Below are 10,662 nucleotides of genomic sequence, written 5' to 3'. Positions count from 1 at the left end.
AAAAGCTTGGCAAAAAACCACAGGTGTTAAATGCCGATTGGGGGGCGTGCGGGGTGCAAAGCAGCAACAAATTTTGAGCATTAATAATAATCCGCTGAAAGCACGTTTTATTTGCTATTTAAAAGCCAATCAATTGGCAATAAATTTCAATAGCTGCTCAGTCAAACTTAAATATGTATATATGTATATGCATGTATGGAAAACCTCTTGGAAAAACTGCAGATGGGCGTCGACATGTCACATCATTCATATTTGTTTCTTTAGAAAGATGTCAATTAAAATTGTTTAAACAATTTTTGCCAAGCAGCAGCCGCTCGTCAATTGTTCAACAGCCTTTTTATGACCAGCCTCAATGTTTCGCGGCTTGTGACTGTTAAACAATTTGAATAGTTGAGGCTTTTTTTTTATAGATTCCCATTTCGTGCGAGATAATATTGTCGTAAATTGTGCCATTATGAAAAAGTTGGAATTCGAACCGACTAATTCTCAGTTCTAAGCGGCTGATTGCATTTTACGATCATGCTTACAAATAGGGCCATAAGCCTCATTTTATAACCATGCATATACACATAAAAACTTGTCTGTCGCGCACTCGCCCGCCCCCTCAGTTGTCCTCTTAGAAAACGGTCAGTCTGCTTCAGTCAGAGACAGTTTGATTGAATGCATGATTTGTTGCCAGACTTGAGAGTGTTTGCCATTGACGGCGTCGCGGCGATGCCAGACCGCGATAATAATCATCAGCTGGTTGTGTGTGGTCTTACAACAGTTGGCCAGCGAGTGCTTGAAGGCAAACGTTTGCCAGCCGCTGATTATGTGATTAGAATATTGACAATTAAGCGCACATAAATTGATTTACTTGTAATTTTTAATGGCGCCCAGCGCAGCGCATTACGAGTCCAATTGAAGAACAAGAGCTGCTCATTGTGAAGAGCTCGGGAGATCGGCATAAAGTAGAGCTGCAGTTAAATATGACTGATTACACACAGTACGTGCATTCAATTACCTTTTGAATAGAAAACAAAAGTAAAGTAATAAAACAGATTTAATAAATAAGGCAATTTCAAGGCCCAAAAAACGTGTATTTTACACAATATATAAAGATTTCTTAAAATATTATTCTCAAATTATGCTCATTAATGGAAATCTGCTTAAAAAAAAATTTAAAAAATAAAAAAAATTCTTGTCAGAAGTGGGATTCGAACCCACGCCTACAGAGTAGACTGCGACCTGAACGCAGCGCCTTAGACCACTCGGCCATCCTGACTGTTGTGCTGGCCGTGTGCAAAAACCAATGGCATTCTAAGGCGACGCAACAAGTTGTCTGGCGGACAGAAGAATGGCGGTGGCTCCCCTATTTGTAGCAGAGACCTTAAGTATACGCCATGTATTACATGTGTTGGCCAATCACACTTAACTCTTTGAACTTGGGCTGGCTACGCGCGGCGCGGCTCGTGAATGCGCATGAAAAATTGCATGTGGCGCCCAGAGGCAAAGACAAATTGCACTCGTCGCGTCATGGAAAGGTGTGTACTGCGCCGACTGACAACATGCAACAAGCAATAAGCAGCAACAGAAACAACAACAACAATAAACAGAGTTCAATTTGTACGATTATTATGTTTTGAGCGTGAAAAATGCAGCGATGCGAGCGATGATAATAATAATAATAATAAAAATGTAACTTTAGTTGAAATCAGGTCAAAAACATACATCAAATTGAGTAAGTTCGCCGATTGGCAAGTGTCACATATTATATATATTTTCATTTATTATGCAACCACTGACAGCAGACAGACAAACAACAACAACAACAGCAGCAACAACTAGTAAATGCGAGGCAAGCTTAAAAGGCGCTGCCCACCCACTGCCGAAGTTTGTCGTGCATTTTCAATGAGTTATGCAAAATAATTAAGTTACAGCCAAATAATCAGTTTGCCACTGGCAAATGTCAACTGGCCGGCGGCCAAATTGCGCCCTGCTGCCAATTCTTTTGACATTTCACACGCAGCAGCAACAACAGCAGCAGCTGCAGCTGCAACATCAGCAGTTGCAGTTCCAGTTGCTGTTGTTGTTGTTGTTGTTGTTGCTGTTGCAGCCACTTGTTGCTAGTACCGGTCGCACGCACTTTCAATGCATTTCAATTAGCCTTACTGTGTGCTCCACTTTGACTTTGAGCGCCAAGCCATGGGGCCTCGAATGATATTTTCATTTTTATAGCTTGATTGTAGACATCTGATAGGCATTTATATATGTTAATCAGTTGGCTGACCTGACAGCTAAAGTTAATTAAAGTTAACGCTCTCAGCTGGCATAAATGCAAACGCTAGCTACACCGCGTTAATATACGCTGTACAATTTATTTGTCTATTAATTCACATGCTTATTTTGCAGACAAGCACGTCAAAGGCATTCGGCGTACTTTCGGTCGAGCATAAATTCATTGTGATTAATGATACACACAGTTCTTGGACAACTGACCTATTTCGCCGTTGTTGTTCTCTAATAGAACGCAAAAGTAGTTGAAACAAAATTAGCAAATTGCCCGAATGTCAATCAAAAGTCATCAATCAAAATTTGTGCTACTGTCAGCCCGACACAATATGCATAAATATGTATCGCATATAACCAAGAAGAAAACCCATAAATATGAACGCGCAACGGGGCGCAGCAGTGCAGCAATAACTGCACTCTGCTCCACTTACAACTGCAGCAGTGGTGGTGCGGTGGGTGCAGCCAACGCGGCTCGAGCTTGTAAATTAGCATTACAATGGCCAGTTAAGTGGGTCAACACCAACAACAACAGCAGCAGAGTCAGTTAAATAGGTATACTCAAGTTGTCAGACATTGAGAAGTTTGGACGTACTTTACTTTACTTTTCTTATACCAATATTCCCTCTTTGATAACTTGGCCGTAAGTAAACAGCACTTGTGTCTTGGCCAAATCGAAGCACCCCGTTTCTAGTTACCCAAGCCCACATCTATTGGTAAATTAACGTGGGTGCACAAAATGGATGCTCCATCCGAAACTGATGGAGCTGAGACAGCACATTATTTTGGGTACACCTCGAACCCTGTCAAAGCTGCAGCGATTTATATGCCTGATGCCTAATTTTGGTATCAAAAATTTGTAGCAATTAATATTTGACAGAATCCAATATCTAATCCGTACAGCTTTAATGCATGGCCAAGATTTATGAGCTTAGTTTTTGGCCGAACATCACCCGCAAGAACATTCGAAGAAGTCAATATACTCTTTCAAGTTCAAAGTTGTCCGAACGCACAGCTGGAGCCAGACAATTGGCAGAGCACTTTGACCAGTTGGAGCATTCATCAATTTTGTCCACTATATATTTAATTTTTAGTGTTGTTTTTTTTTTTGTTTTTCTTAGCGCAGAGTCGCGACATTTTATGCCAAATTTGTACAAAGTTAATTAACAGGTTTCATTGTTTTTTTAGCCGCACAGCATTTCAGATGTTTGCCTGTTCTGTGCTCTTTTTATAACCGCAACAAAAGCACACACTCACACACACACACACACGCACACACAGCCGAACGATTGTGGGGGCGTATACATAATATCTAAGCGAGAGCTCGCGGGCACAAAGAAAGCGAGCTGAAATCAATTTTAAAACATGTTTAAGCGCTTGTTTTTGCCGCTTGGCTAATAGAAATTTAATTAGCCATGCAATTTGGTATTTTTCCCTCTCCTCAACAATTTTTCCTTTCTGTTCATTTTTGTTGTTTTGTTTATGATTTTGCGCTCTGAAGAGTTGGCGCTGCACGTGCAGCCAAAGCTTTGATATATGAGCACTTGTGTGTGTGTGTGTGTGTGCTGCCCACGCATGCGGGATTGACGCTGCCTTTGCTTGTATCAGTGTGCGAAGTGAAGAAGCCAAGACAAATAAAAAGACATGAAATAAAAACAAAACTTTATGGCGCACCACACACCGAGCCAATGTTGTTTGCTCACTCTCGCTCACTCACTCTCTCACTCTCTCGCTCTCGTTTTGTACTCTACTGGCGATCATTGCATGGACTGACTATTGAGAAGGTGATGCTCAGCGCAGAGCGTCACGTCACAGATGTGTGTGCAGTGCACGCGCTCACAAGCTGACTGCTATGACGTCACGCGCAGAGCGTATGCTTGAGAGTGAGAGCGTGAGCGTAACAGCGCCAAATCTGCACCTCGCTATACTTTGCGATCGGCTTACTTTTGTGGTTGCCTGCTGCTTGCTTCGCTGCTGCCACTGCCGCTCGCTGCAGTCAACGGCACAAAGCGCAACGCGTCGGTTCGGAAATAGTCTTAACGGAAAATTACAGCTGCGCGCGAGATTTGTTTAAACCGTTGCTACGTGTGTTTTAGGTTTGTTGTGCGTCTTATCGCTAAAGTATACCAAAATACTAGTGAATCCTCCAGCAGTCAGTCAAGTGTTTCCGCAGCTGTTGTTGTTCCCTTTCTTTTTTATACTTATTATTGTTGTTGCTTTACCATTCGCCTTGCTATGCAATTACGAAATCTTACGTAGAAATTTTATGTGTGTTCCATGTGGCTATAAATACAACAACGCCAGCGCCAAATATATGATCGCACGGAACAGTCCGTCCGTCGCCTGGTCAAAGAAAGAAGCAAAAACGCTAAAAACACAAAAACACACACAAACACACACACACATACACAGAGAGAAATAAGAAAACAACAAGAGAAACTGACGGGTTGATTGACTTGCAGGAATTTGAGACCCAAAGGCCGCCGACGCCAACAGCCAAAAGCCGTCAGCATCAGAGATTCAACATCCATATCCACATCCCCGTCCACGTCCGTGTCCATAGAATCATCTCCAGCAGTTAACCGCAGCTTCCGTTGCTTATCTGCCGCACGAGATTCTGACGTTGCGGCTGCCCCCTGTGATTATGAGGAGGGGTAGGCACATGAGTTGCGGTTTCTGTAAGTTGCACATTGAATTTACGATTATATTCAGTTTAGCACACAATTCTCGAACAAAAATCACAAATATTTATAACACACACGCACACATTTGCATAAGCGCGTCAATATTCATAAAAGTAAATTGTAAACATGTCGAAGCTGTCTGGCTTTTGTTTAATTGCGAATCAATGGGATGCGCATAAAAATCAACATGAAAGTCGTAGCGGGAATAAGGGCAAAGATCTGAGATCTGAGGCACTGATAAATGATTAGGCATAAATAAAATGCGTAATTAAATTGTTAAACGCAGCAGTCGAAAACAGGCGTCAGTTATCGATTGGTTTTTGGCAGTTTAAATGGTTTTTTCATTTCTTCGAAATTTCCCAAGCAAAGTTTAGTTAAAAAACAACTGCGAGGGCGATTAGCAAATAAACCGACGCATTGGGCCAACTGTTTGTTTGGCTGCTGCTGTTTTCCATCAGCTCCACAGATGACACCCACACATATTCGAAAAAGTTAGGAAAACATATGCGGCCATTAGAATTTGTTTTTTTGTATATTATTATTTTTTTTTTTAAATATTCACATGGTCAACCATTAAAGGTCTGATAAAACCAGCAGCCATAATAAAAAAAATGATTTATTTGACAAAAAAATCTTTGTCAGAAGTGGGATTCGAACCCACGCCTACAGAGTAGACTGCGACCTGAACGCAGCGCCTTAGACCACTCGGCCATCCTGACAGCTGGCATGAGTCGAGCCAATGCTCACTTAGTACTGCCTGAGTATGCGCTGTTAAGGCGCACTGTTAGCTGAACAGTGTTATAAATAGGTTTATGGGAACTGTTGTTTTCAGGGATTTCAATTTCCATTAAATTTCCCATGTTAATTTGTTGGCATATTAAATAAATAACATGCAGTTAAGTAATTTGATTCGCCTTTAAGCTTTATTAAATTTATATTTAAAATACAATTATATGGCATAATTATTGCAAATTAAACTGATTCGATCGGCTTTTTGTGTAAAAAGCGCCGACCAGTTGTTGTTGTTCTCTAGATAAATCTTATCGCTGCTGTTGTGGGCTGCGCCCCGGAGACAATCGCATTAAGCAAAGCACAAACAAGCAAAAACAATAACAAAAGCAAAACAACAAGCCCCACGGATTAGTCATGAAAGAACATTAACCGATTTACTTGTAAAAAAAAAAAAGGGAAAGAACGAAAAGAACAAAAAAAAAAAACAAATCTCTCGCTTGCAAAGCCTCCTCCCGGACCAAAAAGATAGTTTCCAAAAAAAAAAAAAAAAAAAAACAAAGACCAGTAAAAAATGAGGTTAACCCGCATTCATGGGCGCTAATAATGCGGCTTGAAGGCGTGTCATTTCCAGACTCTGCACCTCTTACAATCCTCTCATATTAAAGGCGGCAGCTTTTGTTGTGCCGCACAAAAATATACATAAATAAACGTGTATATTATTTATGATATGGACAGCCTCTGTGGAATATTCTGTTGGCTTTTCGTTCTGCGCTGAGAGATATTTTAATGAATGTCTCGACACTTGGCGACATTTTCATTTGATTTACGGTTAAAACAAATCAAAAATATAAAGTTCATTATGCGCGGTCTTCATTTAGTTGTCATTTTTGTTGTTGTTGTTTTCTAGCATTTGCATAAATTAAAATTGGAACGCTTTCAATTTAAGTTGCGTCTCCTCGCAATTCTCTCGAGATGCGTACACAATCCAAAGCATTTGTAGCTGTAGCTGAAGAATAGAAGAGCATTGTTTATAATTGTATTTAGAAGATACGCTTTGACTTTATGCCGACAACTATTTTATTTGGCTATTTATAGGCGAAAGCCTGTGTATTTGTGCGAAAGTATTTTCCGTTTTAATATGCATGCGCATTTCGAGCTAATTGTTTGTTTATCTAAGGGAAAAAAACCAAATGCCATGAAATGTTTTGACATGCCGCAAAAATGTTCCGCATTACCATTGAACTTTTGCCTCAATCTCAGATCTGTGCGCGATCTGTATAAATTAACAAAATCATTTGCAATTTTTACTATCAGTTTTTCCCAAGGGGGAGCCTTGTCTCAAGTCACGCGTCTCGCTTGGCCTGATAATTAATAATAATACTTTATATTTGTAGAAATATGGGTCAAAAACTCGACTCTATCAACAATTGCGCACGCAATTTTCATTCATTTAAATGTGCCTCTTGCCCGTATCGAATGTCAGAGTTCGCCCCTGGAAAGGTGTTTCGGTCTATCGACTGTCTCATATATGTTGTGACAAGCGGAAAGTGAAGAACTGACACCGTTCTTAATGCTAGCGAGAGTGGAATATATTGCAAATACACACTTAAGTGCATTTGTTTATAAACAATGTGCGGCGATATGCCAGTTGACACAGTTGAGTCTCGGTTTCAGGGCACGGGCTCAATGCCATTTTTGTTGGGCCAGTTCTGTTGTTTATTTTGATTATTCTGCAGAGCTGTTGTTTTTCTTGTCGATGCGCAAAAGCAACTGCGTCAACAGAATCGAAATCAAAGCATTTGTCGGACAAGGTCTGAGCTATTTTCTTTTTTGTTTTTTATCGCCAAGCGCTTAAATGCAATAAATATGGGATCAGGTATAGATGCCATTGAAGCTACTTCCTTAAGACCGCTAATTTATGTCCAGCTACGCGACACGTGTAGCTAGAGTTGTCTAGAAGCGTATTATAAAGCCCTTAGCGGCACGTCCAATGTGCATTTTAATGCGATGTCAATGGCAATTGTTCTCCACTGGCCTAAACGACAAATGCTCGAAACGTGAAAAGATAAGATTTGTGTATATTTTTTATTGCTGTAGCTAAGTGCTTTGAGTTTTTATTGCGCTCCATGATGCAGGCTATTCAACTGCCTATAACAACACAAAGCAAAAAAAAAATAAAATAAAAATGAATAAAAACGATTTGTCAGAAGTGGGATTCGAACCCACGCCTACAGAGTAGACTGCGACCTGAACGCAGCGCCTTAGACCACTCGGCCATCCTGACTGTTGACGAGGCGTTGTCAAAACTGAAATACAAGCTGCGACACACAGCAGAGACACTCAGACAGCATTGATTCAACAAATAGTTTGTGGTGAAAAAAAATATAAATATATATATTTATTTTACGGTCAATTTGAATTGCTAGCTAATTTTAGACAAATCCAATGCCCGAATGTCAATCAATGCTCAGAGACCATAAATATGGATAACAGCTCTTATTAAATCAAATAGAAATAGGCGGGATATCGAGCGATCTTTGTAGTTCTTCATATGGACGCGTATCATTTGCTCAAAGATGTCAATTCGCTCCATTGTGCACAGCCGAAGATTGACCTGAAACCTGGACTCAAGCAGATCCTTGGCCAGGTTATTGAAATCATCGACGAACAATTTCATAACTTCATCCTCCTTGGCAATGGCCGCTTCCCGATGCTTTTGGAATAGATCACGTATGGTGGTCTGTTGTATGTTGCCCTGCATTATCTCGAGCCAGGCGACTTGAACGTAAGGATTGTGCAACTGTGATTGTCGGAGCACGTTTGTCTCACGTATAAAGGGAAATGTGTTATATATGCCGACCGTCTTGTCCGCTTCAGAGAACAGCCTGAGTACATTTTTATTGATCGGATTGTCGCGACACAGAACGAACTTGAGCGTAAAATCTTCCAATTTTGGCATCTCTACGGATATCAGATTGTACAATAGATCGCACATGAACTGGCTCAGGCTCTCCATTTTGGTATCCTCGACGACATTCATATAGATCACATGATACGCATGGTGTGTGATGCCGCACACACAGAATATAACTGTGCTATATTTGAAATTAAGTGGATAGATATCGAAGCACATAAAGCACTCGTTGTCCAGCGGATCCTGTCGGGCACGGCCCTTCAATACACCTGTCCGCTTAACATATTTATTCTGTATATTCCTATTCTCGAGTGGCTCATTTCGAAAGCTGTCAATGCACCGCTGCTGATCGGCTGCAGTTAGTTCCGTAAATGATTGAAGAGTTTTTATCTGTAGTCGTTCCGTACCCATAGCTATAAAATGGGTAATACGCGTACTGGCAAAGCTGAGCTGAAACGGGTCGGAGCCAGACAAGACTAGACGTGCCTGCTAGAAAAGTAAAAATCAGTATATACAAGTTTTGAGGCAAATATTTGACAATCTTCGAGCTATGCTGCTGAGGTTCTGTGTACTCCGCCAATTTGTGCGAATCTGTATATGTACAAAAAAGGCGGCCAACTTGAACCTGAACTTGACCCACAATGCGATTCGGGACTGACAAATGGCAATTTACAACGAAATGAATGGATTCGCTTAATCATTTATCAACTGCCCAATTGACACGCCCCGTCAATATCCATAATTGCTAAATGGTGCCCAAGTAATCTCGGTGATTAATGTGTGCATTTTTGAAGATTTAAATGTTCGGGTTCTCTCAGAGTTGGCGCGTTTCACGGGTATCTCGCTGCTCGCTTCATTTGCATAATTGCAATTTATTGTAAATCCGTGTGCAAATATGCCAGAAATTCAGCTAAGACTCTGTAAGGCATAGCATTTGCCGCCAAAGGCCGACGGCTTTTCACAATTCGCATTCAGCTGGCAAGCTATGCAAATGTGCATTGAAAAGAATCGCAAACTCATTAAAAACTACAAATGTATGGACAATTCTCTAGGCAAGTGTCTCACAGGCCACGTCTCTGTCACATTTGACAATTGAGCCCCACACTATCCATCATCTATGCCAATCGCTTGACATTCAATCAGTGCAGCCAGCTGACAATTCTGCTAATTAGTTGTCAGTTTGCATCGATTGATAGAAACTACAAATAAGACTGCACAGTTGATTGACAGGCCAAATCCAATTGATTATGCTAAGTTAGAGAACTTAAAGATATTGAGCTTCGAAGCTAGTAATTGTATTAAAACCTAATCTTAGGAATCGATAGAAAGTTCAAGTTAGGGAAACTCTGCGAGTGAGAAACTTGCTCTTTTATGCAACACAGCTTATTCATTAGCATCGCCTTTCTATGCGATTTTCATAAGTTTTAAGTGGTAACTCAATGTTTTAACACATTTGTCTAGCGGAAATACTGTTGATAATTCAAAGGTTTTCATGAGCAGAAAAAACTGAAATTAGCTGAAATCATTTGCTTTGATTGTCAGGCAGGGGGCAGCAGCTGTTTGGCCTGGCTGGCACATACCTTGTAAACCGCTTTTTTCTAGAGTATTCGAGGTCAGTTGAGTCAGTTCTTTGTGATCGACCGACGCACTTTTACGTATAAGCACAAGCAATAAGATTCATTTACGATTCCCAGTATTTAGCTTGTGCAATTTAAACTAAAATGGTTTCTCTCCCCCTCCCACTGTCCCCCTCTCTCTCTCTCTCTCTCTCTCTGTGTATATATTACAGATTAAACACGCCATTAAATGGCATATGGACTATTATGGCAGCTCCCACGCAAGTCACGAAAATTGAGCAGCGCGCCGCGATTTCTCAGTGCCAGATTCTGAGACACAATCTCCGTCAGCGTCTCCAAGTCAGTCGCCGTGTCTTCGCCACGCAATCCGCAGCCAAATTAAAGCCGGCCACGTAAAGCTCAAGTTCAAAACGACGGCAATCGAAACAATAAAAAAAAACTAAAGAACATTAAATACCAAAAAAAAAAAAAAAAATCAACAGCGACA

The 10,662-nt window shown here is 40.8% G+C and overlaps 1 protein-coding gene and 3 non-coding genes across 4 annotated transcripts; all 4 read right to left on the bottom strand.

Annotated features, from left to right (window-relative positions):
• Positions 1-1,181: 1,181 nt before the first annotated feature.
• TRNAL-CAG (transfer RNA leucine (anticodon CAG)) lies at positions 1,182-1,264 on the bottom strand. The gene has a single exon. It is a non-coding gene; the product is annotated as a tRNA-Leu (tRNA).
• Positions 1,265-5,588: 4,324 nt separating this feature from the next.
• On the bottom strand, positions 5,589-5,671 carry TRNAL-CAG (transfer RNA leucine (anticodon CAG)). Its single transcript has one exon. It is a non-coding gene; the product is annotated as a tRNA-Leu (tRNA).
• Positions 5,672-7,885: 2,214 nt separating this feature from the next.
• Positions 7,886-7,968, bottom strand: TRNAL-CAG (transfer RNA leucine (anticodon CAG)). Its single transcript has one exon. It is a non-coding gene; the product is annotated as a tRNA-Leu (tRNA).
• A 90-nt stretch (positions 7,969-8,058) lies between these two features.
• On the bottom strand, positions 8,059-9,101 carry LOC6624306 (uncharacterized). The gene has a single exon (XM_002047422.4). The coding sequence runs from the start codon at positions 9,007-9,009 to the stop codon at positions 8,152-8,154; it is 858 nt and encodes a 285-aa protein (XP_002047458.1). The 5' UTR covers positions 9,010-9,101; the 3' UTR covers positions 8,059-8,151.
• Positions 9,102-10,662: the final 1,561 nt, after the last annotated feature.

The sequence above is a fragment of the Drosophila virilis genome, chromosome 3 (assembly GCF_030788295.1).
Source record: "Drosophila virilis strain 15010-1051.87 chromosome 3, Dvir_AGI_RSII-ME, whole genome shotgun sequence".
NCBI classification, from domain to species: domain Eukaryota; kingdom Metazoa; phylum Arthropoda; class Insecta; order Diptera; family Drosophilidae; genus Drosophila; species Drosophila virilis.
Note: the sequence above shows the minus strand (reverse complement) of the source record. Positions and strands in the feature narration are given on the sequence as shown.